Raw genomic sequence first — 27214 nt, 5'->3', positions numbered from 1 at the left:
ACTTCACTTGAACCTGGTAGCAAGAATCCTGCCCTTTCAGATCAACAAGAACATCCACAGTGAACTAGACGGGATGCCCGTGTGCCTGCAGGGGACCGGACGCCCCCCCCCCAGCATGTCAAGCCTCCCTCCAGGCCAGCACACACCGCACAGAGGGCACGTACTCGCAGAGATGCCACCTGGCACTCATGGGGCCAGGGCAGAGAGGAAGACAGGGCGCCGTGAGTACACCGGCACCCTAGCGAGGGGGACCTGCACCCCCAGAATGCTGGGTAACCCCAGACCCTCTCACCCCATCCCCCCAAACTCCAGGCAGCCCAGGGAAATCCCAAGGAGCGGCCGCCTTGGCACCCAGGACAGCCTGGAGTGTGTGACAGGCCCAGCCCAGTCCGCTGCAGCCTCGGAGCCTGGTGCGGAGCCTGGGGCTCTCGGGGCTTCGCCCAGGAGGCCTGTGCGGCAGGTCCATTTGCAGTAGTGCTCCCCGGCCCGCGAGAGGGAGCTGGAAGGCCGTCCCCGGTGGGCTGCGAGGCACGCAGCAATTTGGGGCTACTTCTCTCCCACAAAGAGGTTGATCCTGTGGTGTGGTAAGTGCACTAATCACTGCATGCTGAGCTGGGCACCTGTGACCCCGAGGCCAAGCGGAGTGGATGGCGTGGGGTAGGCTGCTGGCTGCGGGTGGGAAGAACGTGCCGCCGGGAAGGGAAGCAGGTCCAGGCAGAGGAAACCGCTCGATCCCCGAGGACCCGCCAAGGCCTGGGGCTGCCCCGGACGGGCCACTTGTGTGGTCGCGGAGTCCTGCACCCACACACATGCCTGACCCCACTCAGAGAGGAGGACGTGGTGACGGAAGGTCCCCTGCTGACCATCCCTGAGGGAGCCCGACCCTCTCCTCCCCCGCCTGCCTCTGGTCTACTGAAGTAAAGAAGGGGTCTCGGGCGGCTCAGAACAAAGGACCATGTGCTGGGCTGACAGAGGCTCCATGGGATCAGAGGCCTGCTTGTTAAGTCTGCTTAGAGTTTCCTGTATAATGATAATGATAATAAATAATCATAATAAAACTGGAATGATCACCAACATACGCAATGGGAACGTTTCCTAGACAAATCTTGATCTCTGGCTGCTGTGGACTACAGGTTTGTGTCCCCCCTAAGTGATGGTATTGGAGGTGCGGCCCATGGGAGGTGATTAGGTCACGAGAGTGGAGCCCCCACGAATAGGATTAGTGCCCTTGTCAGGACCCCTTCGGCTACGTGAGGACTGCACAAACGGGGGCCTGAGCCCTGACTCAGGGGCACGGTGTGATGGAGCAGGGCCCCTGTGGGTGGGGGGGCACGGGCGGCACCCCCAGGTCATGCCTACATGCAGTCTCCCCAGACGACCTCTCAGCCCCGCCTCGCCCCTCCAAGCCCCCAGAGCTGCCCCTCCGGCTGGAGGTCACAGGGCCCCAGGCAGGAGACACCCCTGTCCTCCGTCCACAGAGCACCGTCACGCCTGGACCCCGTGATCCCGTGTGAGCTGCTCCATCTCCGAGAGCCACAGCATCGTCACCTCTAACACAGGGACAAGAATGCTAGGCGGAGAGAACAGTGACCAGTGTCATTACTGTGGCCTCCTGGGGCATAGTGGGCCGGGTAGAACCTCTTTGCTCCTGTTTCACAATCTCAGCCTGCTAAAACCACATACCAGCAGTGGCTTGGCATCTCTCCCTAATGAAACGTAACCACAGACAAGGTACGGAAGTCACGGTGAGTTTTCTACGATGCGTTTCTCCTAGAAGTCTCTAACGTTGTCCAGCAGGATGAGGACAAGGCCCTTCCAGGTCGGCGGTGGGGACTGGCCGTTTGCTCTCCTTCCAGGCGCCCACTGAGCCGGCAACCTCGGGCACCCCCTGCCCTGCGGTGAGGTGCGTCCTCGGAACGCGAATGCAAGTGACGCACACCCTTCCCTGTGCCCCCTTCTGCCAGTGAGATGTGGTGGAGCCTGGTGACCTGGGCCTCCCCTTGTGGAGCGTGCAGGAGCCCGGGGACAGGACAAGCCTGGCACTCGGAACCGCGGCGTGGAAGACAGCTGGCTGCCTGCTGGGGACGCCCGTTTGGGACTTGGGAGGAGCGAGGAGTCAACTTCTATTGTTCAAAGTACAGCCACCATCCATCCTGATGCCCGTTTGTTACAGAGCCTCTCCCGGGGTTGAGGTTCTGCGGAGAGACCCCAACACCAGCACGTGGGCAGCTGATCCTGGGTGAGGGTCCAGCGCCTGGGACTCTCAATGGCCTGCCTCTCCTGGGTGACTGAGCTGAGACCCTTTCTTGGGAGTTCCTGAGCTGGGGAGAAAGTCACAGGGGACAGGGCACCAGGATGGGGAGGGCCAGAGGGACAGGGGCTGGGGGTTGCCCCACGTCACCAGTATTCCTCAGGGAGGCTTTTCCAGCTCGGCGGGTTCACAAGGCTTTGCCATCAGGGTCTCTTTAACAGGAAACCCAACCACGCCAACCCAACGCCTCCTCCATCACGCCAGACCTGCAAACTGCTCGAGAGTAATGGGTGATCGGTCTGGCTTCCAGGGAGATTTTCGTGGCTGAAAATGCCACAGGCCTTAAAACTTTGATTTTTCCATTTGCTTCAAATTGAAATCTCTAACTGCAGGGCTGGGGGGAGTGTCCAGGACACAGGCAGTCAATAAGGCACCGAGGGAAGCCGAGCCGTGTCCCCTGCAGCCACGCCGGCTCCCTTCCTGTCCTCCCCGTGCCTTCTGGGAAATAGCAAGTGACACAAGCAGGACATGCATTTCCTGGAGATTTGTATCTGGCTCGGGAGTCTCCACTGACGGTGGGAAGAGCAACACGGGTCCTTCCAGAGACCAGGAATAATGCAGCGGCAGCTCCCCATTTGAGAGTCATAACCTCACCATTTATCCCGTTTTAACGAGGCAACGAACGCCAAGTGTTAAAAAAGTTACATTCCAGGAGAGCCGAGGCCCCTCTGACTCCCTCACCCCCTCTCTCCTCCTCCTGGGTCACCCCACTCTCAGGTCTCACCGCACACATCGGTGTTCCCCGAGAAACTGCAGTGTGGAGAGTAAAGAATATTTTGCATGCTTTTAGAGAAGGCACATATATGATCCACTACAGCGATGTTCTACATCCTGTGCTCCTCACTTAGGAATTCGCTCTGGGGATGGCTTTATATCCAAGGACTTACTGAGCACCTGCCTGGCCAGGTGCCTGCAGCCGCAGGGGAGCTTGGGGTCCCGTGGAGGAGGGGGGCTGACCAACAATGACTCAACGTGAATGTGACCCCTGTGTGTGTGAGAGCTCTGAGTAAAAGGAGGCAGATTAAGGGGCTTGGCGTGGGGGAGGGGAGGTGCACAGAGGGTCAGGGGCCTCGTCCATCCTGTTGCACAGCTAAGGAAACCGGCCGGGACAGCCTGAGCTCTAATGGTAAAGCTTTATTGTTCAGAAAGTTTATTTTTTTAAAGTCAAGAACATTGCTTTCCTTTAAAAGTTTTTTTAAATTGTGGTAAAGATATATATAACACAAAATGTGCTTTTTAATTGTCTTTAAGCGCAGAGCTCAGTGGCATTGAGTATGTTCACACTGTTGTGCAGCCGTCCCTATGATGCATGTCCAGAACTTTCCATCTTCCTCTGAAACACTGGCCCCCATCCCTCCCCTGGCCCCGACGCCCACCATCCACTGTCTGTCCCCCTGAGTCACCGACCCCCGTCCCTCCCCCTGCCCCAGCGCCCACCGTCCACTCTCTAATCTCTGTGAGTCTGACGACTCCAGGGACCTCATGTGAGTGGAATCACACGTGTCCTTTTTTCCCAGTGCTCCCCCGCCCGGACACTTTGGGGGCAGAGGTGAGGACTGAGAGGGGCCCCCATCCCAGGGAAGCTCTTCCTCCAGGGGAGCTCCTGCTCTGAGCAAGGTGGCCATGCTCCCATTCCTGCTGGAAGTAAAAGAGGAAAGATGATCTCGGAGGGCACCCTTCGTAACGGGTGTCCCCTTAATGCAAGCAAAGCTGTAGAGAGGATGGCATCGGAGTCCAGGCCCAGACCTGCTGGCCAGAACTCACGCCGTCACTGAGCCCCACGGTCACTGTATCAGTTGCTCAACCCCTCTGTCCACGGAATGACAGCCTGTTCTCAAAACAAAAACGAAAACTGAACCAAACCGGAAAAAAACAACAACAAAACAACCCACCAAACCCAATCGGGCCATTCCATCCAGAAGGCTCATTAAAAAGCACTCCTGGAAAATTAACTGACAACAGCAAACAGAATTTCTTCCCGGAACAGATGAGGCCGGACCAGACCCTGGGATGGAGACTGATCACCAGTCCCCCGCGGGTGCGGCTGGGGCCGGACTCCAGCCTTCACAGCAAGGTCACGATGCGCGTGCTGCCACCAGGCCCCTGGCTGAGTCACCTCCTGCTCAGTGACCGCCACGTCCCAGGAAGAGGCCACAGAGCCCTGGGGCGGGGGGCTGGAGCCCAGTGCCAGGCGGCTGCCTTCCCCAACCCCAGAGGAGAGCACACAGCATTCAAGAGCTAGCCACCCAGTGCTGGCCTTGGGTTCGAGTCCTGCCCGGTTTCTCCCTCCCACGGTTGGCATGCTCACCAAACCTCAATGCCTGGTGTGCAAAAGGGCACTACCGTACTGCCGCCTCCCTCGGGAGGCTGCTGGGTGTGGACGGAGGTCCTGGCACCCACCAGGAGCTCAGCGACGGGCAGAGGGTTTATTATTCCCAGTGCTGTGTGGCCCCCAGCATTACGGGCTGGGGTCCAACTGCTGAGACGGCGGCTTTCTGGTCCCCCGTGCGGCCGTGGCTCCCGAAACCGGGCCATTCGGTGCAAGTGACCGAGGGTCTCAGGCAGGAAAGGCTGTTTCCCTGCCGGCTTCGGACATGCCCTCACCCTGCACGGCAGGGCAGAGGCCCTGGGGGGCTCATTTCCCCAGCATGCCCCTCTCATGGACACTAAATGTCTGAGCTCCCCCTGCCTTCCTATGTTGAAGCCCTAACTCCCTGTGGGAGGCACTTAGGGTCAGATGAGGTCAGGCGGGTGGGGGCCCCGTGATGGTATTCGTGTCCTCGGAAGAGACACCAGAGAGATGATCTCTTGCTCTCTCCGCTATGTGGGGACAGCAAGGAGGTGGCCGTCCACGAACCAGGAAGAGTCAGGACTCAGAGGCCGTGCCGTGTACAAGAGCTGCCGCCCCAAGACTTCCCGGGCAGAGGAGGGGAGAGCTCAGCCCCCGGACTCCGGGACCCCGCTCAGCCAAGCCTGGTGGGGCGGGAGGGACCCAGAGGTCCTTACAAGGCACCAGATGGCCACGCAGCCCTGCCTGTGCTTGGGACCAGGTCTGGATATGCCACAGAGCAGGAAATTCTGGGCCCCTTGGCCTCAGCTTGCCACAGGGTCTGGGTCACCGGCTGGGGGTATCAGAGAAGCTGTGCGCCCACACAGAACCCGCAGTCCTGCCTGAGGGTCAGGGCTGAATGGGCCCGTGACAGCACAGCACACAGGGTGAGCTGGGAGAGGCAGAGATCCGTCACAGGTGCCCTGCATGCCAGGCAGGGGGTGGCTGGCTGCTGAGTCCACCTGCCCAGACATTTGTCTCCCTCCTTCCTATAGCCGGGACTCAAACCTTCCTTCAGGAGCCAGCCCACCCCCACTGGGGAGGGCATGTGATCCTGCCTGGCCAGACAGCACCTTCCATCGGTCCAGCGGGTCACGGGCTCAGCAATGGTCATGTGACCCGAGGCAGGCCAACGAGATGCTCTTTTCTGCTGGGGCTCCACTGACAGGATGAAAACCTGGAGCTCCTATGGACTGAGTCTGCCACCTTTGTGGGGAGAACCTGCTTGGGCATGAAGCCAATGCAGAGACACCCAGAGCTGAGAGAGAGCAAGATCCTGGGGACACTGCTGAGCACCTGGATCCAGCTGTGCCTGAAGCCAAACATCTCCAGAATTTCCAGTTACTCAAACCAGTCAATTCCCTCTGCGTGCTGAGCCAGTCTGAATTGAGTTCCGTCAGTTGTACAGAAAATTCCAGAATAACACAACTGGGGAGCATTGAGGAGATTGGGTGCTCTTGCTTTGCTTCCATCCTTAACCAATTGCCCTTGATGCTGAAAGACCCTGCTCCCCTCACCTCCTCCAGGAAGCCCCCCAGGGATCTTCCAATCAGTTATGACCTCCCCATTCATGGACCTTCCCTCTGCTTAGTCGGTGTCTCCCCTCAGGCCCTGACCTACTGCGCTGTCTCCAGGTGGGTCTTGGGGCTGGGTGATGAGACCCACCCTGGAAAGACGTGGCAGGGCCTGCAGCCCTCTGGCCCTATGTCTGCCCCGAGAGCTGTGAGGGCCTGGGCAGGCCCGTGGTCTTCCTGAGCCTCGGCTTCCATGCTGGGGAATGGGAGTCTCCCAGACCCGCCCTCGCAGGGACGCAGGGCTGTGACGGGAGGCATTCACACAAATTAGCAGCAGCGGACGGGGTGGCTCCCGGGGGTGACCGTGACATTGACTCTCGCAGCACCCACAACTCTGCCCAGCTGGCTGTGAGTCCCAGGGCCCGAGCGACTGTCCCTCCCTTATAGCTGCTCCTGGCACCAGCTGCCCCCACTGCCCCTCCTGGACGCCACAACCCACTTCACCTCAGGTGTCCTTCCCAGGCTTCCCCGTTCCTCCCACCTCTGGCCCCCTTGGCGGCCACCCACCAATGGTCTCCGAGGTGATCAGCCACCGAAACCCAGGTGTCTGCCCGTCTGCACATCCCATCCTATGGATCTTCTTGCCATGCCCCCAGCGGTCACCTGGCTCCTCTGGCCTTGCCCTCCTTGGCCCTACCTCCTCCCACCCCATGGTGGAGAAGCTCACAGCATGGCCTCTGGAGCAGTCACCTGCCTTGACCGCAGCCCGGCTCTGCCACTTGCTTGCTCTGTGTCTGTGGGCAAGTGACTTCCCCTCTCTGTGCCCCAGGCTCCTCGTGCAGAAAAAAGACCTGAGCACTAAGTGAGTTCGTGCATGTGAAATCCTCCAAACGGAGCCTGGCACGCAGGGAGTGCTCAGGACACGGGAGCATTTCCCACTGTTACCGCCATCGCCGTGGCTCATGTTATTTGCAGCCCCAGCACACGCCAGCTGGAAGTGAAGTTGCTGGTGGCTTTGAGTTTTGTCACTGGGGGCTGGGGCCACCTCCCCTCCCTCTGCTCTCCCACGTCTCCTGCCAGGATGGGCCCAAAGATGGCCATTTACTAGGGGCTCACTGAATGCCTGTTGCTTCCACCCCAGGCGGGGTCGGCAGTTTCAATAAACACAGATTTACCACAGGACCCTGCAAGTCCAGTCGGAGGTGTGCACCCCAAAGAACGGAAAACAGGGACTGCCACAACATTTTGTACATGCACTTTTACAGCTGGTACTATGCATGAGAGCCAAAGGTGCAAACGACCGGAACGCCCATCAGTGGACGAATGGATACACAAAATGTGGTTTAATCCACACAACAGAACGTCATTTGGCCGTAGAAGGAATGGAGCTGTGATACGCGCTCCCCCGTGGGGGAACCTTGAAAACATTCTCAGCGGAAGGAGGTGGAGGGTGGCGGGGGGGGGGGGATTGGAAGTGGCTGCTAATGGGGACGGGGTATCTTTTTGGGGATGAAAACTGTTCTGGAGCTAGAGAGAGAGGATGGTGGCACCACACCGTGGGTGCACGAAATGCCCCTAGATTGTACACGGTAAAGTGGCTGAATTGGTAAATTTTATGATATGTGTATTTCGCCACAATGACTAAGATCTGCACGATGAAAAAAGATATGCACGTGTATACACACGTGACCAAATGCATCTCTGAAAGACACGTGTAAAGAAATAAAAACCTGAGAAGATAAACATTACAACAAACAACGCTGTCTCCTGGCAGCATCATCTGACTTTTTCCTCTGGCTTATCCATATTCCCAATGCTACCTGGGCGGGCATGACTTCCGCCAACCCTGAAGGAAGAGCACTCTTGGAAAAACCAGTCACCAGGCTTACATGGGAGCAGAGTTTACTCCCAACCCCTAACATTTTAAGAGCAGAGGCACACATCCTCCTGGAAAGTCCGTGGGATTCGAGTGGGTATTGGAAGAGAGTTCTGGAACTTAGGGAGAGGGCCTGGCTTAGTGTGGTTCTCTCTGATGAAAGTCAGCAGGCCCCTGTGTCTCTGTCCACTTTTCGAGGTGCTGACTGGGGGTGGGGTATGAGGGAGGTGGTCTAGGAGAGACGAATCACCCCTCCAGCATGGAAGTTTCTGGCATGTGCTCTCAGGGCTTCCTGCCATCCTCATGGAGTCAGCTAACCTCTGGGCCAGGCCCAGAGCTCACCAGGAGCTCACCCATTCCGTCAACAAACATAAATTAGGTTTCTGCTCTGCACCTGACTCTGTTCTCCTGGGTGCTGGGGTGACCCCAGGCTCTCGATAAGGGCTCTGCCCTCGGAGGGGACTCGGGCTCTGGAGGGGAGATGTTCAGCCCACACATGATGTGTTACATAAACTCCGTGCGTGGCAAAGCCGAGAAGAGAAACGTCCCTCTGTAGAGGCATGCAGTTTGTGGAGGTTTGTGCCCTTCAGATGAGGTTGGTCAGGGAAGGTCTGGAAGAGGAGGCGTGGGCAAGAGGCACCCGGAGTGTGGGAACCAAGTGAGCAGGCAGGGGTGGGGGGGGAGGGAGGGGATGTGCAGGGGGGAGGTGGGGAGGCTGGGGGCTGTAGGGCCTTGTGGCCAAGGTAGGAACTGGATTTTACTGAACAGTGATGATGGGAGTCTCCCCAGAGCTGGGAATGGAGCACAGACTGGGAGCACAAGGGAGGACCTGGGACAGCAGCCCAGGCAGGGACCGGACTCTCGAGTGACTTCTCACCTGAGCATGAGCATGAGCAGAAAGGCAGGGAGCTTGGAGGGTGGCACTGGGTCACATGGGGGCTTTGTGACTCTGAGCTGCTGTTTTGACCTCCCTGGGCTTCACTTTCTCCACCTGAGAAATGAGGATGGTGTCACAACCCACCTCCCAGGGTTCTGGCGAGGCTTCGGGGAGGTAGCACGCACGGAGCACATAGTGGTGTGGGTTTAGCTGTGGGAGGACGATGCTAAAAGCACAGCAGGAATGGCATCGGGTGGGGGGGACGTCGGTCTAATGCCCTTGCCTGGGAGAAATCCAGAAACTCCATTCCTGTATCAGGAGCCACAGGGCACTGGCCTGTCCTGGCACTGCCCTGTTTGGGCCCAGGGGTAAGTGTGAATGGCACTGGTTCCTGCAGATGAGCACTCTCCTGCCTTCCTTCACTTACCATACCCCATCTCTCCAAAGCCCATGCTGGGCACCAGGGTCCTCCTGGGGCTCACACCTGACCTCAGCATGGCAGGTCCCATGGGGGAGAGGTTCCTGGGCAGTGACACTCTGCCTTGGTAGGGAGGGGGGCCTGGCCTGCTCAGGAAGGCTTGCGTCCCTCCCAGGGCTGCAACAACAGCAACATAATAGTAATGGTCCCTCTTGCATACACTACTTAGCTCATGCCCCGCTCTTTCTATGTGCCTTAGACTTACAAACTCACTTAACCCTGGGGAGGCTCTATGAGATAGATGCTCTTATTCCCACTTTGCAGGTGAGAAAAATCGAGGCACAGAGGGGTTGTGTAACTTGCTCAAGGCCACACAGCGCACAGTTGGGGCAGTTAGATTTGGACCCAGCAGGGCTGCCTCCTAGGACCATACCTTGAATCCCTGCTCTGACCTGCCTCTCGAGGGCAGCGGGCTCCAGTCTGCCTCCACCTCCCTTCTCCAGCCACAGAAGTCCCTGCTAAAACACTCAAGTGAGCTTGCCTCCAGTGACAGAGTGAGGCCCCACGAGTCAGCTCTGCATTTAAGGCCCTCCCTGACATAGAGGCCCCATCCTCTTCATCCTTCCTGGGCCTCCTGACATTTCCCACACACTTCTAGGTTCTCCTGCCTCTGAGCCTTCCTCTAGGCTGTGCCCTTCCCCTGTGGTACCTTCCATCATTTCACAGATCCTGACTGTGTGCCTGTCATGAGCTGGGCTCTGGCTGGCTCCTTAGGTCAGTTCAGGCAGGGACAGTGACATGCGTTGTGAACGGGTGTCTCGGGGACTGTCAGGGAGGCCTCCCTGAGAGGCCACCAAGCAGAGATCTGAGGGTGAGCCAGTTACGCAGGTGGAGGTGGGAGAGGGGTAACGGAGAGCATGTGTGAGCCAGTGCTGGGGGTGGGAGGAAGTGTGGCACATTTAGGAGACCAGGGAGAGAGGGCCAGGGTCATGGCCCATCTGTCGTTCTGGGCTGGATGTGTGTGCCACCTCCCCAACTTGTCTGAATAACCCATTCCTTCCTCTCTGCCCCAGCCCTGAGGCCCAACAGAGGTTTCTGGGCTTCCCTCCCCACTCCACTTGGCCGCTCAAGGGCAAAGATGGCCTCCACTCATCTCCATGACTGGGGGCTGAGCACAGAGGAGGTGCACTAAAAAGTATGTTATATGAAACCAAAGGTCCCAGCTAGAGGGAATCGGAAATTTTGCCTGTGGGTGATTGGTCTCATGGCACCAAAGCAGGGAGACCACTCAGGACTTTATACCATCAGATGGTAACTATGGCTGTCCACTCTCCCTTCCCCAGCCCTTCTAACTCTTCTTATAGTTGGCGTGCACACACCCTAATTCCCAGGACTGACAAACCCCATCAATTAGAAGATCCGACAGGGCATTTAGCATGAGGCCTTCCTTCAGTTCATTTGCCAACCTAACCGCTTGTATCATGAAACGCCCCACAAAAGGGCGCTGCAGACAGAGACAAATCAATGCTAACGAGAGCCTGCTGAGCATACTGGGAGATGAGTGAGTGGGAGGAAGGGAGGGAGGGCGGGCAGGTGGAGAGGACCCAGGAGGGCTCCTTTCAGGAGAATCAAGAAGCATATCAGAGAACCCCAAACCAGCTCTCGCCTCACCATGCCTCCTGCAGACCTCACCGCATGTGGACTGGGGCTGGGTCTACAGCATCCTCCTCGGGTTGAGAAAGATGGTTATAAGATTATGTCTCAGTGACTTGAGACTTGCCCAGGGCATCAGAAAGACGCAAGCTTGGGAGTCAGCTCTCCCTGTGGGGCCTTTAGCATCCCTCTAATCTCCATCACCTGCAAAATGAGCATAAATGCCTACTTCCCAGGAGCGTCCATCACTGAACACAGGTTTTGGGGCCTCTGTTAAGCATCAGGCATGTACTGGGTGCTGGACACACAGTAGGGACCAGGTCAGCAAGCTCTCCAGCCTGCAGGGGAAGGCATCCTCATGAGGGAGATAGTTGATCACTCAACATATATGACGATTCTGATGGTGGAAGAAGCACACTGTGGAGTGACAGAGTCAGGGGCAACCAGAGGGGGCCCAGGGAGGCCCTCTGGGAAGGTGACGTGTAAGCCCAGACCTCAGTGATGAAGTGAAAGCCAGCTTAGAGCACAGGACGCTGCAAACACTCAACCCATATTGGTCCCTTCACCCCTCCTCACAGGAGAGATTTCCCCACCAAGCAGACAGGCACTCTCACCAAATAAGAAGCTGTGGTGTCCAGAAAGGCCAAGGACACAGGATGCAGGGGTGGGAGGTGAAGGGAATGAGAGAAGAAGCACCAAGGCCTCCCACCAGGCTGCTTCTCCTGGGCCGGGGTGTGTGTGTGTGTGGCGGGGCGGGGGGGGGGGGGGGGGGGCGGTCAGCATCCTCCCTGCTCTGTTTCAGCCCCACGGAGAGCTCTCGTAGCCAAAGGTTCAGCACCACGGAGAGCTCCCTGGAGAGGTTCAGCACCACGGAGAGTTCCTGCTGACCATGTCTTGCTGCTCCCCGCCACTGACCAGCCACACACAGTTGCCCCGACTTAAACTGACATTCCACGCCCTCCCTGGACTGGACCCAGTCACCCCCAGCTCCATAACATTTGGCCACTCCCCAAATCCACCTTGAATGTTCCTGACACCCGGAGCTCTCCCTGGGACCCTCCCTCCTGAGTTCTGCCTATAGAAACCCCATGTACCCAACTAAGCATGGTGCCAACACCATCTCTTGCACAAAGTCCTTTTTCAGATTTATCTTGGGGCCTTCACCATACCCTGCTTTTGCCCCCTTCCAGACTGTGAGTTCCCAGAGGGACTGAGTCTGATTCATGTCCTTTCTCCCCACAGCACATGCCAGCCCAGCACCTGAATGAATGAAGTTGCAAAAGTGACTTGTACGATTGCTACCGATTGCTGAGATCCCACGCTGTCAGGAACCATGCTATGTGCTTCAAACACATTTTTTATTTATAGTTTAAGAAACTGAGGCCAAGGGATGAGAGCTGTGCTCAAGTTCACATTCAAATAGTCAAGTGACAGAGGTTGGATTCAAATCCAGATCACATGGCACAGCCGGTGCCCTTGACCATGGCTCCTTTTTGTCTCTATCCAACCCAGTGCACTGCCATCTGCCAGGCCTACGGAGCCTTGAGCACAGCAGCCGTGGTCCCCTGAAGTGATTCTGAATCTTTTTTTAGCCTGAAATTGAAATCACTGATGCTTCAAATTAGAACCCCAAAATGAATGAGCCAAGACTTCAGATTTGCAATAGCTAAGATGCCCGCATCTACCTTCTCAGCAGGGTTCTGGGCTGCTCCTCAGCCTGGACCACCTGTTCCCAGTCAATATGGAGGACAAAGTGAACTATTCTCCAGGCACAGAAGGGGCTATGGCTGGCTATGTGCAGGAAAGGGTCCAGGCTCCCAGGCTCTGCCCAGAGCAGGGGCCTCTTTAGAGCCTTGGAGAGCAAAGACCCCAGTGCTATGAGACCCAGATAGTGAAGACCCCAAGGCTACGAGCCTCGGAAGGGCACAACCATTTGCCATGGGCATTGGCATTATCTGAAGGCAATCAACGGACACAGCTGCGTTCCTCTGTGCTGACTTTTATTTGCTACTGAAGTCATCACTGAGAAGTGGACTGGAAGCTTAGACCCCAGCAAGGCTGGGCAGGGGGATGGAGAGGCAGGTCAAGATGGCCACGCTTACCCCCGGCATTGACCCAGGTGCCGGCAGCCCGAAGCAGGGGAGCTGGCGTGGGAGGCTGGCCGGGGGGCCCCAGGCCTTTTCCAAAATGTGTACAGCAAGAAGCCACATAGCTTCAGAACAGAAACACTCCACACTTGGAGAGACCACAGCCAGCCACTGGGCCCTGCTTGTCTTTGACGTGAAACCAACAGAGCTTCACAACTGAAGTATCAATGTGACTCAAAGTCAGGAATTCACCGGTCGCCCTTGCTTCCTGCTAATATCAGCTGGCATTGGGTCTTAACTTCCTTATCGAATCAAATACTCATTTAAAATTACTTGAATAAGATGTTAAGAATTTGGGGGGTGGGGTGGGTAGAGTTCCCAGCTTGGCCATGTGGGCACCAGCAGGACATGTGATGAAGCCTCTCATGCTATCCTGAAAGGCAAGGCAGAGAAATGTGAGCTGGGTGGTGTGGCTGAACAACTGGGTAGAAGGGATGCTGGCACCACGGGAACCACAGCAGGGCTCTGGCCTCAGCCCTGGGATTTGTGGCTGGAGGGCAAAATGGGAATCAGGAAGAGAAATTCCAAGATTACCCAAAAGCCAGACTCATGCCAGAACAGAACTGAGCAAGGCAGTGAGGGAGCGCCCTGGGAGCAGAGGTTCAAGCCAGATCTGGAGGTATGCCTGCCAGGGATACTTGGGGCTTGGGGGTGGGGCGGGGCAGGTGCCTGCACCAGCCGATATGCTGTCCACGGAGAGGCACCGAGAAGCTACGGCCAATGCGCTCTTGGCTGGAATGTACTTGGCACATGGTGACTGTCTGTGCTTGGCACAGGGCAGATGTGCTCTGTAACTGCTCCATGCTTGAGACGGTAGTGGCAATGATCCACCTGCCTTTATTATAACGTACGGCGGCTTGCTATTATTATTACTTGTTCAACTAACAGTTATTGGTTTCCTCTTCTCAGTCAGGCATCATGAATGACGATGAAGGACAGGATGCTCGTCGACAGCAAATGCTGATGGAATGCTAACTCTGTGCCCAGCACGGCTGGCCCTCAGCCTTCTCCTAACTAACAGGACCAGCACTCACGGCAGTCCACATGCCCAGAGCTCGTGGCACATAGCTCGTTTTGGTGACTGAATCCTCACAACCACCCTTTTTGCTGATGGGCACCCTGGGACCCAGGAAGCACGTGCTGATCAATGACGTGCAGAGCGACTGATCGGCCATAACCTGAACTTTGTCTCCTCTCCTTCATACAAGTTAATTTTGAAGCTGGGGGAGGCTGGCAGATTACCACCGGGCTTTAACAACTGTTCGTAGCTCCAGCCTGGTTATAAGTAATGGTTCAGGCAAATGTGTGCTAGAACCCGTGTTAGGTTTTTCAAGTCCCATTCTCAAGTAGCAGCCAAAGAAACATTTTATAAGATACTCAAACGGTCTCTCAGGAAAACACCGGGGCATCCCTCTTAGCGTCCTCACTTCAGTGCAAACTGAGATTATAAAACAGTTGTAGGCCATCACTAGTGCAAGCATTTAATACGAGGAAAAGTAATTAGCAAACTCAAGCATCACTTTTCAAGGATGAAGGATATTGCTGCCTGGTTTAATTGCAAGGGAAAACCTATTTAGGGAATTAACACAAAAACGAGATTGGCCACTTCAGGGCTAAGAAAACAATCACAAAAACCATAGGAGCCTCCAGCACGGCATCAGGTTGGTGAGCAATGGCCCCAGGAAAATAATTAACACCCAGGAAAGTGTTCTCGTCCCGAAAGCAAACAGCAACGCCTTGGCCACGGAGGCTGAGACACCACTCAGCTGCATGCGACAGCTTCTCCAAAGGAATATCTTTCTATTTATGAAATTAATACCTGTCAGAAAAGCGAATGCTGTCATTTTGGAAATTCTGAGAAATAGACAAAAGTCTGAAGTAAGAGACAATGATCACACACGACCCCATCACCCAGGGGTTAACATTTCCTTTCCTTCCCCCCCCGCCGAGGCCTATTTTGGGGAGAGGTGGTATAATTTAGATGGTATTGTGCAGATAATTTTGGGTCTGCCCTTTTCACCTAATAGAGGTGATCAGTTCTCATTAGTATTGAGAACTCCTTGCAAGCCTCATTTTGAAACACTTTCTTGCGGATCCACGATGGATGCACGAGGTCCCCTTCTTCATTTCCCTGCAGCCCCATCCCCTTATTCTGCTTCTGCTACACTGTGGTCTCTGCTCTGCCTGTTTTCAGTTCTTTCCCTCAGAATGGATTCCTAGATGTAAAACTCCCTGATTTGGCTTTACAGCTCTTATTACATACTATCACATCGATTTCTAAAAAGTTTATGGCGATTTATTCTTTCACATAGCAACATATGAGCGCTGTCACCGGCGACGGGTATAGTAATAAAAAAAAAGCATTTGCTAATTTGAAAATAAGAATTGGCAGCTCATCATCCGTTTTTCTTCTTCCCTCTGCCCATTTATACATCAAGCACATCAAAGCATCTCTCATGAACCTCTGAGCTGTGGCATCATGGAGTCAGGCAGCCCAGGCTGGAATCCTAGTGTCTCCAGTCGCACGCTCCATGACGGTGGGCAAGGGATTTCACCTCTCTGTGCCCAGTTTCCTCATTCCCCATGTCCTCGTAACACGGGGAGGACAACAGATGCCACTTTCTGGGCTCACGGTGAGGGTCACACGGGATTGTGGGGTGCTTGGGCTGATACACGCTCGGACACTGTCTTGGTTGTGTTTGTCGTGAATGTTGTTTGCCCTTTTGAGGTTAACTGTTTAGTTGTATTATGAGCAATTCTCGAGATAGAGGATGTTTTTGTCTAAGAAAGTGATGCAAGCAACAAAACTTGGGTTTCGGGATGGGCAGTTTGTGGAAGGAAGACAGCCCCGGTGTCACGACAAGGAGATGAGTGTGGGGCCTGCTTCTATCCTTCAGTTAGAATGCCAAATTAAGAGGTTCAGAGAGCCAACATGATCAGGCCAGCTGGTCATCACCCTGCCTGATGCTAGAACCCTTGGCAGCACACTGAAGTGTCCTAAAGACGCCACGCCCAAGGTCCTGCCTCGAGACTCTGACTCTGAAGGTGTGGGCTGGTAATCGGGTCTCTCTATAAATAAGGACAGGAGGCTCTGATGCCCAGCCAGCCGTCCAGTGCGGGGAGTCCCTTGCAGGACACCAAAGGGACATCCCCAAACCTCCATGTCTCCTTAATTACTGGGTGCAAAACTGTCATCTGCGAGCCCTCTACGTCCTCCTTATGATTCCTCATAAGTAGCCTCTCCTGCCCCATCTCATGGGGTTGGGGAGACCTAACCAAGATGATCTCAAGGAAAAAGCAGATGAAGTCTTCAACAATCTGTGCCTGGAGGCTGATTCTCCCCCTAAACTCTTTACTTTCAATTCTCCGACAAGCTTCTATCATTATTAAACCCAGTTCGAACTGGGTTTCCTGTTGTAACCAAAAGGGATGTGGGACTTTTATCATTCCTGGCTGCTGGAGTCCTCATGCTTACATGTGATGTGCAGGGAAAGAAAACCTTGCCCCGACTCCCCTGCTCACTTCTCCCCACAGACTGTCACTGACGCCGGGACCCACGTCTCTGCAAGCATCGCTCTCCCAGGAAGGACTCCGCCCCCACTGCCCTGCCCACTCCCACTGCCTCCTAAAGCTCTCTGGGAAAGCCCCAGAGGCACCAGCCATCCAGAGGATTCCAGCGTATCAAGCTGATCTGAAAGTGGTCAATACACATGGTCTCTGGAGCCCCCATGTTCAAATGCCCACTCCTCCTTCTTCACTTCCGAAATGAACTTTTATGACAACCCATTGGCGCACTAGCACCCATCGATCTCACTGTAATTCCTGGTTTCACGGTAACATTTTACATGGAACTCTACTTGAAGCTTTTGCTTTTCGGCAGGAGCAGGGTGGGGGAGGGGGGCGCGGTCAGCAAAGAGACAGTCCCAACGACAAAGGAGCAAACTCCTCCCCAATGCTAAGGCAGGAGGGACGTAAATTCTGGAGGGTAAGCACCCAAGAAAAGCACGCACAGTAGGAAACCCTTCACAACAGGTGCGGGTGACACCAGCAAGATGACCAAGTCCGAGAAGGAAGAAGGAAGTTTTGCAGATGCTCAGGACTCTGAAGAGGAAAGAGTCCCATCAAAAGTTGCCCCTTGGTCTCCACGTTCAAACTGCAGCATGAGTTTTTAAAGAGAATATAAACAGCTGACATGCCTTGAGTTTCCTTCCAAGAGCAGGGAGAGAAGGAGGCTGGCCCAGAGGAACATGTCGCCCAGAGGCAGCAAGGACAATTTGCCCTCACTGACTATCTTTGCACGTGGGACCCTGCGCTTCACCAAGGCTCAGAAACCCCATTGATTCCAGGGATGGCTTCTGGCCAAAATCAAGTTTCACCCGAGACCCATGAGTTCGTTCAGAAGAACACCGCCCCCCTCCCCCCTGAGGTTGAAGCTTTTCAACGGAAAATGTAGAAAAACTGTCTGTTGGAAAATGCAAGCACCTCTAAGGCTGGAAGTGATTTTACTACCCCAGGGGTGCGATCCAGTAGCTAGGAAAATGCCTCAATGGAGATTCTCAAGTCTTTTTAATTCAATCACCTAAAAGAGACTTTCTGAGTCCCTTGAGTAGCCTTGGAAATGCACTGGGTAGGTCAGGGTTCCAAAGGTCCAACCCCTTGGTCCCCCCATTAGCATAGGACCCCCACACACACGGGGTGGGGGACGAGGCGGGCTGTGAAGGGCTCACTCCTTCTGCAGGTCTTTGGGACACAATAACCCCAACACAGCATTAATGCATCTCAGGGCCCACCACTCCTAGAATCCTAGAATTCAGAGGTTACCTCGAACATAAACCTGTTCCAAAATGGCAAATATATTTGCATATCAGAGGTTAAAAGCAATGTCCAAGGAGCTCCTCTGACAGCAGAAGTACACACACCCTTCATGCCCCCAACTTCCACGGAGGCGACCATCTGACCGGGTGGCCTGCCTTCTCTGCCCGGGTCAGGCACGTGCTGCGGAGTGTCCACCAACCCGTGCAGCTCTGCTTTGCCACGAAAGGGAAGGGCCCAGCACACGCTCCGAGGCGCTCCCACGTTTCCCTTACTGACTAGTTTATCGAGGAAGCAATCCCATGAGCCTAACAATGGGGCACACGCTTGTATCTGCAGCCTTCATTTATTATTTAAAACCAAGAACCAGCATCGCCTGTGTCGACCTATTGGAGCCTCTGTCTCTGGGTCTCTCTGTCTCTGTCATACACACACACACACACACACACACACACACACACACACACACACGGTGAGGAGACTTACATCACAACTACATCCTACAGAAGATGATTCAACCAGTCTCTGCATTTTCGTGAGGTTACAAATCGAGTTAACCCATGAAAGCGCAGCAGGTTCCAGTCTCCACCATTCTGGGTAATGCACCCAAGGTCTCATCCGAGCCAGGCTCTGACTGGTCAATAAGAATTTAAATTCAGATTCCGGCAAATAAAATGGGACCAACACAAGATACCTGGAAGAAGGTAAAGCACCTGCTCCTTTTTCCTTGGCTCGCTCTCCTCCACAGCATCTTTCCTTCTGGATTTCCTTCAGTCCACCAGCCTTGAGAGGCACTAAGGAGATCATGAGCAAACCTGAGCTCAGCAGCACCCTGGGAAGCTCAGGCATAAGGGGGAGACCGGCTCTCAGTGGCCAGCTCGCCAGGGTCTGGGTCTCCTCTGCACAACGAACAAGCGTCTGGCCCAGTGGCAGGGCCGCCCTGTATCCACCCCTCCTACCCGCCATGTGCAGATGTAGATGAGACAGGGCTCAGAATGCTTTTCCAAGAAACGTGAACTCCCAAGGAGGGCCACTGGAGCAAACCGAACCCCTTAAGAATAATTTTTCCAAGGTACAACATGCTCTTTTATTCTTAATATTTCTAAAGAGTAACAGATTCCTTTGCACAACAAGACTGAAAGTAATACCTAAACCCGCAAAAGGCAGGGAGCTCGGATGTGCTCGCAGCTCGGACACCTCACACACACCACGGTGCTAACTCTAGCAAAAGCTCAAGAAACACGGCACTGGTGTCTAGTGGGATTCTTCAAAGGAAGAGAATGCTCCCTCCTTTTACCAACTAGCAAAAGCTGGTTTTCAAAGCATCTGGATTTAATAATTTCCTTTTTGGGCCAACTACCCATCCTGCACGTGCTCCTTGGTCTTTGAAGGCCATCATCTGCCTGGCCAGTTACTGCAACTTGCAAATCAATGGTGTCTCAGCCACCAAGGTTACAGACCTCAGGCAAGCAAGAGCCACAGCACAGCACCCTCCATCCTGCCCTGAAGGCACAAGAATGGGCAACGGCCCCTACTGGTGTTTATTTGTACAGCTACAAGTGAACCACACACAGATCCAGGTGCATCCCCAACATCATGGCAACCGTGTGTCTCTTCCTTCTACCTTCTACTTCAAGACCAATGGCCAACTTCCATGAACATTTCCACCTCCCAAGAGTTACAGCCGAGGCCTTAAAGACAGTCCAAACACACGAGTCCACAGGAAACGGCATCCACAATGGATGGACCAGGAAATAACCAATCAACATGGGTCCACGGCAGCCTCCGTGAGTCCCCCTAGGTCTGGCTCAATGGCCGCGCTGCTAAAACCATGGACCCCAACCCTAAGAGAGCCGGCACTCTCCCCAAGCAGAAAGATATAAACACCCATGTCCCTACCTCAATCAGGAAGTCCCCAGTCCTCAGTCCGGCTTGCCATGCCACCCCTCCTTCATCCACGGACTCCAGGTACTGCAGGGCTGGGAACGCCGGCGTTGGCGTGAATTCTTCAATGGGTGTATCCGCTGGGAAGACAAGGAATACCTCAGTACAAGCCTGGGTGGTGTTTCCAGGTTGGCAGCCCCGGCCCCTTAAGGGCCCAAGTGGGTGCTCCAGGCCTGCTCTCCCCTGGGAAGGGCTTGCCACTCACAGTCATGGGTCAACACCAACTCAAGCAATGAAGCCAACTGCATTTTGGTGCCACCATATCTCTTGGCCTTTCTGTTAAAAACACCGAATGATAAGCTCTGCTGTACGTGTCTTTATGCACATGCCTGTCATTTTCTTTAAAAGCATCAGTGACTAAACATTTTCAGTTCTAAAAATGGAAAAGTTCCCCCCATAACCACACAGAGCTCCAGAAACACCACAATGAACCCCTTGCCAAATTTATATCTACGTAGACTCGCAACCAAGGGAATTCAACTTGGAGCATGGACAGATCACAATGCTGACCCAGTGGGTGGCTGCGGATTTGGAATCTGCTTATGAGTTCTGTCTGCAGGGAGCCCGGCTCTCAGCGACCACTCTGCGGCCAGCACCCACGGGAAGGCTGGGCCCCCGCTCCTCAGCAGAGCTGAGCCTTGGTATCTGGGCCCCACATGGCTGCCGAGCAAAACTCCAGGGCAAGAGATGGACTCCCCTGGGTAGTTATGAGCAGCCAGGGGTGGGTGGGTGGGTGGGAAGATGAAGATGACCCCAGCAGGGGGAGGGGACAGAACATCACTCAGACAGTCATACACACACACACACACACACACACACACACACACACACACACACACACACGGAGACAGATTCATCTTTTCTTTCTCTCTCTGGACAGATGGCTCCTGGGCAGCCTGAGCTTCAGGGCAGGTGGGGCTGCCGCCCAGGGAAGGAGGCCTTTCCTAGCTCAGGCCGGACCCGGCACAGCACAGAGCCTCTGACATGAAACTTACACATGGCTTACCCACACACGCGGTGGACAGATGTCTCCTCTCCCGGGGAGCTGATGCCATTTTGTTTTCTTTTGAAAGGGAAGCCCCCAAGAGAAGGGCTGGTGTGGGGGGTGCACTGCCATGGGATGCATCCCCAGAGCCCCCCACCCCAGGCCACATGACGTGTACGCTGCCGGCTCAGTCCACGGCAGAGGGGACCATCTTGCCACATTTCCTTTGCAAAGTCACCTTAGAGACGGGCACACACAGACGCCGCCGCACTTGGAGCCAAAGCCCACTCCCAGAATGGGGCAGTTTCTAGATATATGAAACTCAGCACCGGGTCATTCTGGATATCTGAGACCAGGAGCTCCAAATCCAGCCACAGTTGGGCTGAACTAAACCACAAAATATAGAATAAACCCACGATTAAAAAAACAAAACAAAACAAAAAAATGAGTGGGGGGAGGGAGAGAGAGACAGCGAGAGCTCGTTCAGAGCAATACTGTGTACAGAAAATTGAAAATATTCCTAAAGGAAGCCCTGATGTTTTCTGAGTACGGCAGAATATGTTAAAGAACATGGTTGTCTAGCAACCAAGTGCCCCCAGGAAGAAGGCTTCTTTCTGAGCCGGGGAGCATTTTCATACAGCGTGCACACACACACACACACACACACTCACTCACACTCACACAACATGGGAATGCACCCAGACTGGGAGCAGCCGCTCTTACCTTTCGCCCCTCGGAGCACGAATCCAAAACCCTCATTGTCCTTCTTCTGCAGGACCACTGTCTTCTCCTCGATAATGCAGTCACTGTAGAGAGAATTCCGGGGATAGCGACCATTATTGTAACCCGTCATCATCACCGTGGCTGATCCTCCGCCGGGGACGTTCATCATCATAGCCAATTAATCACCCAGCTCGCCGGATCCAGGCAGCATGGAGGAAACTAAGCAGCACAGGGAGCAGGAGGAGCGGAGGCAGCTGGGGGGGCCGGCGAACGGGATAGGCGGGCTCGGCACAATGGGGCTCGGAGGGGGGGGCCGGCAGAGGCAGAGCCGGAGCGGAGCCGAGCGAGCGAGCGAGCGAGCGGGAGGAAGGAGTCAGGCATGGTGGGGAGGCCGCCGAGCCATGGCAGCGCGGGCTGGCTCCGGGCACCCAGAGGCAAAGAAAGTAAGTGGCCCAGAGCCACCAGGCGCAGCAGAGCCAGGGCGCCCAGGCTGATGCATCTTCCAGGGGAGCCCGCTGAAATCAGCCAGAGGAGAAATGAGGCAGCAGGTTTTTGGTTTTTTTTTTCTCCTTCTTCTTCTTCTTCCTGAAGGGGTTTTCAAAAATCAAATTCTATTTGCTCTCCGCACGAGCCGGCGCCGAGCGGCAGCGACCCCTCCCTCCCGGCCCGAATGAATGTGGTGTCCCGACAACCACCAGGGAGCCCACAATGCCACGGCAGCCTCTGCACGGCGTCATCCGGCACAGAGAAACCGCAGGCTGGCGGAGGGGGCGGCCGGGGCGCTGCCGGGGGGGGGGGGGGCTCCTAGCAGGAGGAGGCAGGTCACTCCAGCGACACCAAAGCCATGGTGTCGAACGGCATGGTCTCCTTTAGGGAATGATGAGCCGTGGGGACAGGGAGCAGGGGGCTCGGGGGCTACCCCCTTGGACAGACAGCCTAAAGCCACACCGCCTGCCTCTTGGCACAGCATTTTTTTTTTAAAGGAAAGAAACCCAAAAGCTCCAACTTTGCTTCAGCTGCCAAAGCCTCCCATCATTTACAGTAAGGGCGCTTTGCCACATAACTGTCCACCCCCGGAGGCACCTGGGGGCGCGGGACGGAAGTGGACTTCCTGGCGGGCCACACGGCCGGGGCTGAACAGTGGCCCTCCCTCCCCACCTTCCAGGGGCAGCCTCCCCCCCAGGACTCGCTGCTGCCCCGGAAGTAAGTAAGTCGGCAGCTGGAAGGCCAGGCCACTGCGCAGGGAAGGAGGAGGGGCAGGATGCGACGTGGAGAGGCTTTCTTCAGGGTCCTAAGGGGCTGGCCAAGAGAGGGCTGCATGCCCGGGGTCCTGAGGAATTCAGCAGGTCCCTGGCTTGGAGCGGGAGGCTGGGGGACGCAGCTAGCAAACAGTGGGAGCAACGTGCGGACAGGCTCGAAGTCACAGACAACTGAAGGTCAGCTTTGTCCAGCACTGGACTCAGCCTGCAGGGAGCGCAGGGCCCCAGCATGCAGCCAACCGGGAGCAGTTCAGCCAACCCAGATCAGGCCCCAGGAAGACAAGGGACAGGGGTGCTTGGACAGAGCGATGGGCTGCTGAGAGTTTCCCAGCATGCAGATGAGGCAGGGGAGCCTCAGAGAGGCTGGGGGACACAGCTGGAGAATGCACGCAGGTCCTGACCCAGTCCCGAGCTCCTGCCCTTGCGGCGGACGAGCATGCAACGGAACTTGCCAGGGTGACCCTGTCTTCCAAGAAAGGGCTGGCAGAGTGCAGACACTTACTTTCACAGCCAACAGCCCATGCAATTGGGGATGATGGGTCTAGGGTGGTCTAAGACTCGAGGAGGGGTTCTGTCCCCGTGCTCTTGCTCTGCCTGCTACCCTGGGCACAGGGAGCCCCAGGGTCACACGGCTGGCCTGGCCTTTAGTAGGTGATGGGGCTCCCTAAAACCTCTAAACCTCGCCCTCGCATTACAAGGCGGCAAGAAGCCATGGGGCAACTGTGAGGTCAGATGGGGCAATTCCCAGGATGGTGTGGTGGGCCAAGGGAGCCCCAGGGAGCCATCAGCTGCCCTCAGAAATAGCAAAAGGCTGGCGGTTAGCCAGGACCTGGGGAACCACAAGGCAGGAGGAACTGGGGGCAGGCGGAAGCTCTGTAGTGAGCGGACCCTGTGCCCGGCTGACCACCTTCCTGTCTCCAGGAAGCCTCCCCCAACCAGGATGCAGACCTGGCCTGCCTTCCCACCTGCCTTGCTTCCTGCTGAACTCCTCAAGGGGGAGGGCCCTGGCCCGGTGGCTCCCTCGGGCACCGAGCAGGTGCCAGCCCTGCGACCCGCTTCTCTAGGGGAAGGCTCATGAGGGCCCCGGCCGCTGCGCCCCACTTTCGCCCTCTGCATGAGTAGCTGCTGGCCAGCAGCCCCCGAAGCCCCAGAAAGACGATGCCTGCCCTGCGGGTCCTGAGCTCTATCTCCCCCGGGGGCACAAGCGGCCCCCGACACCCACCACCTGTCTTGCATTCCAGGCGGCGACCCTACCACGGGCTGACTCTGCCGGCAGGACCAAATGCCGCCTCAGGATTCATGTGGCTTGCAGGCGACCGTACGTTTCCTCCCAGATGTCCCCCCACGATGGGGAGCTTGTTGGGGCCAGGGCAACAGCAACCCGCTGACCGCACGGGGGTGGTCTGCTGTGGTGGGCGGCGAGGGGTGGCACCGGCATTGCAGGGAACTCAGCTCCAATCCCAGCTGTGCTCTGACCCAAGGTCACTCTGACCTTCACAGCCTCAGTGTCCCACTCTGCAAAATGGGATGAGGAGCAAAACACGCCCTGTGGGCCGAGGAGGAGTTGACGAAGTAACCTACAGCAGCCCAGGCATGCAGCACGTGTTAGTAACGGCGACCCTGCTCAGAGGGGGTTTGCACGTGCCAACGCCCCCCCCCCTCCCTGGGACCCCTCCCGGGCTAACGACGGAGCCCCTCTCTGAGCCCTCTGAGTCCTCCCAGCGACTCCTCCCTCGCCGAAGCATGTCCTGACTCCCACTCGGGGCTGCCACCATCTTGCCCCCAGTCCGTGTGGCTGCGTCCTGCTTGCTGAGCAAGCGCCAAACTCCTTAGTCTCCGATACGAAGAAGGATTCTGGTCTCTTCCATCCTGCTTTACTTCAGGATCTAAGCAGCCCCCGGCCCCTGCCCCTCATGACCCCGTCTTATTTTTATTCACAGACAGACCTGGGTTTGAATCCCACCTCAGGCGTTTACCAACTCAGCTGCTCAGAGCCTCAGTGTCCCCACCTGCGAAGTAGAGACAGTGATATTTGTCTGGTAGGCACTTTGGGGGGCAACTGGAACAAGGCCCCCTAACGGGGAAATGGCCGTCTCGTGCCCAATCCCTTGGGAGACAGGGCTCCTGGACGGCATCACCCCAGACGCCCGCAGTGCCCAGCAAAGGGTGCCACGCACCCATCACGTCCGTGGGCTGCAGCAGAACAGGCGTGAACACAAGGTAGGGGTCGAGCTTGGGTGTGTCAGGGCAGGCGGCGAAGGAACACCTCCGGCCAGTGAAGGGTCTCAGTGCACACGCCTCCAGCTGGGACAATCCCTGGATCCTGGGTCGCACCCAGAGGGCAGGAGCAGCTCAGCACCACGGAGCACCTGCTGCAGGCGGTGGGCTGGGCCCAGGCAGCCCGAGACACAAGCGGGAGGGAAGTCCCAGGCCATTAGAAGCGGACGGTCTTTGTAGCAAACCGTGAAAAGCAGCGGGAGATCCAAATGCAAGCGTCGTTCCCTTGAAACAGGAGCTCACGTCTAGTTTCATCCGAACGGCACAAACGCGCAGAGTTCCCTCTACCCCCACAAATCAGACTGGGCATTCCCACCCCCGGGCCTTCGGGAGGAACCTGCCTGGAGATGAGAAACTCTCAGAGGGCTCCTTAAGCTGGTTTATGAATCTAAAAGCTGTCTCAGGATGACAGCCATGGCCACACGCAGAAGCTGTGGCAGGCGGACGCGGCTTCTGCAAGCTGCCTCGGGAGCTGGGCTGAAGCCCCAGAAACCAGAGGCCACGAGGCCTCAGCCCGGCCAGCCTGGCCGCGCACCAGCAGCCCTGCTCCCCAGATGCATCCCAAATGCATGGGAGCTGCCTTCACAGGGACACTGCCTTGGCGCCCACGTGGGCCCCACGCTGCTGAACTTGGTGCCACCTGGTCCCTGGGGACACGGCCTGGTGAAACCAGCAGCCCAGCCCTAGTGATCACCCTGCACCCCTGCTTTGCATCTGCCCCCTGCCCCAGACTCCAGTCACTGCCCACCTTCCTGCAGGGTCCCCCCGGCTCGTTTTCACTCCCTACAATGCTCTTCCGTTGGCCTTGTCTTTTACCCAAGTGCTCATACATGGGCCCTTCACGCCCCACTGCCTCGTGCTCTGTGTTCCCTTTGCCTGCCATGCCCTCCCCACCACTGGTCACTCACAGGCTCTCTGCCCTAGGTGAAGCCATCCCAAACCCTCCCAACGACGGTCAATGTCACACATTCTCTCCCCAAGGGTGCCTTCGAGCCGGGCCCAAGCCTCTGAGGGGACCCTTCTCACCCACTAACCCATCAACTGTGGGCTCCTTGGGAGCAAACATCAATGCCTTGTTCCTCTCTGAATCTCCCTAAGTGGCACAATGCCTATTCTTGGTGAGATTCTACCTGGGTTTGTTGGCTACACAAAAAAAACGTAATCTAGACGTGCCGTCTTCAAATGTGTTTTCTGAATAGGGTGGGAAGGCACTTTAATGAACACAAAACGTTCCCTTCCTTGCCAGTTTCCTGTAGCAGGAGCTGCAAAAGGCAAAGGGGCGGGCATCTAGCCCCGGCAAGTACGGCTGTGCCGGCTGCGCCCAGTGCGACTAGACAGGGTACCATTTACGTGACGGCCATCACAGAACCCTATGTTCATTACGGTTATATGGGCACAGATGGAAGTAAGTGCCTTGAGGAAGGGGCAAGCAACTTTATCTAGTTCGTACAAAGATGGAATATAGGCCATTGGCTGCCTTGAAGAATGTAAGAGGTATCCACAGAGACCCACATCAACACTGGGAGACAGCTCCATTTCGAAGCTCCCCTGGGAGCCACGTGGCAGAGACCACGAAAGGTTTCCATGTTCTCACTCACCCAGCAGTCCCACTGCCCACCACAGTAGAGTTTACTGAACTCACTTGGAACAAGACAAGAGGATCATGGAAATCAGGGCTGGCCACACAGTGGGCCCCGAGTCCCCACGCCACTGGCGGGCCCGAACGTACTCCTCCTGGCGTCTGACCCACAAGACCACAGGTGTCCAGGCATCAGGTGGCTTCGACTGTGGCCCAAGGTCCACTTTCTCCCAGCGGGTCCCGCCACGGCCCTACAGGGGAGGCAGCTGTTCACCTGGTCCGGGAGGAGGCAGGTGCCCGGGATGTCTGCTAGTGTACTTGGGATTCGTCAGTCCCGAACAAGCTCCCTTGGCAGCGGCGCCCGATCCCGGAGGAGGGAGAGTCACAGGAAGCCAGGCCTGGGGTGGCTGAGATGTGCGAGCACGCAGGGAAGGATCACGGCGGGCATTTTAACCTCGAGCACAGGACTGTTGGGGTAGACCAGATGGCTTCACCGGAGCCCTCCGGACC

General features: G+C 56.1%; 1 protein-coding gene across 6 annotated transcripts in view; it reads right to left on the bottom strand.

Annotated features, from left to right (window-relative positions):
* SHANK2 (SH3 and multiple ankyrin repeat domains 2) overlaps nucleotides 1–27214 on the bottom strand; it is a 506338-nt gene that overhangs the window by 123759 nt on the left and 355365 nt on the right. For 5 of the 6 annotated variants that reach the window (XM_078057637.1, XM_078057641.1, XM_078057642.1 and 2 more), the window contains 2 exons: nucleotides 21590–21672; nucleotides 19837–19961 (listed from right to left, as the gene is read on the bottom strand). In XM_078057637.1, the coding sequence (XP_077913763.1) occupies nucleotides 19837–19961; nucleotides 21590–21672 (208 nt within the window). Of the gene's footprint in view, nucleotides 1–19836; nucleotides 19962–21589; nucleotides 22253–27214 lie in introns of those variants that run through there. The other variant, XM_078057643.1, reaches the window with a different exon arrangement.

This window comes from Halichoerus grypus, chromosome 11 (assembly GCF_964656455.1).
Source record: "Halichoerus grypus chromosome 11, mHalGry1.hap1.1, whole genome shotgun sequence".
NCBI classification, from domain to species: domain Eukaryota; kingdom Metazoa; phylum Chordata; class Mammalia; order Carnivora; family Phocidae; genus Halichoerus; species Halichoerus grypus.
The sequence above is the reverse complement of the archived record's forward strand: the minus strand, read 5'-3'. Positions and strand labels throughout refer to the sequence as shown.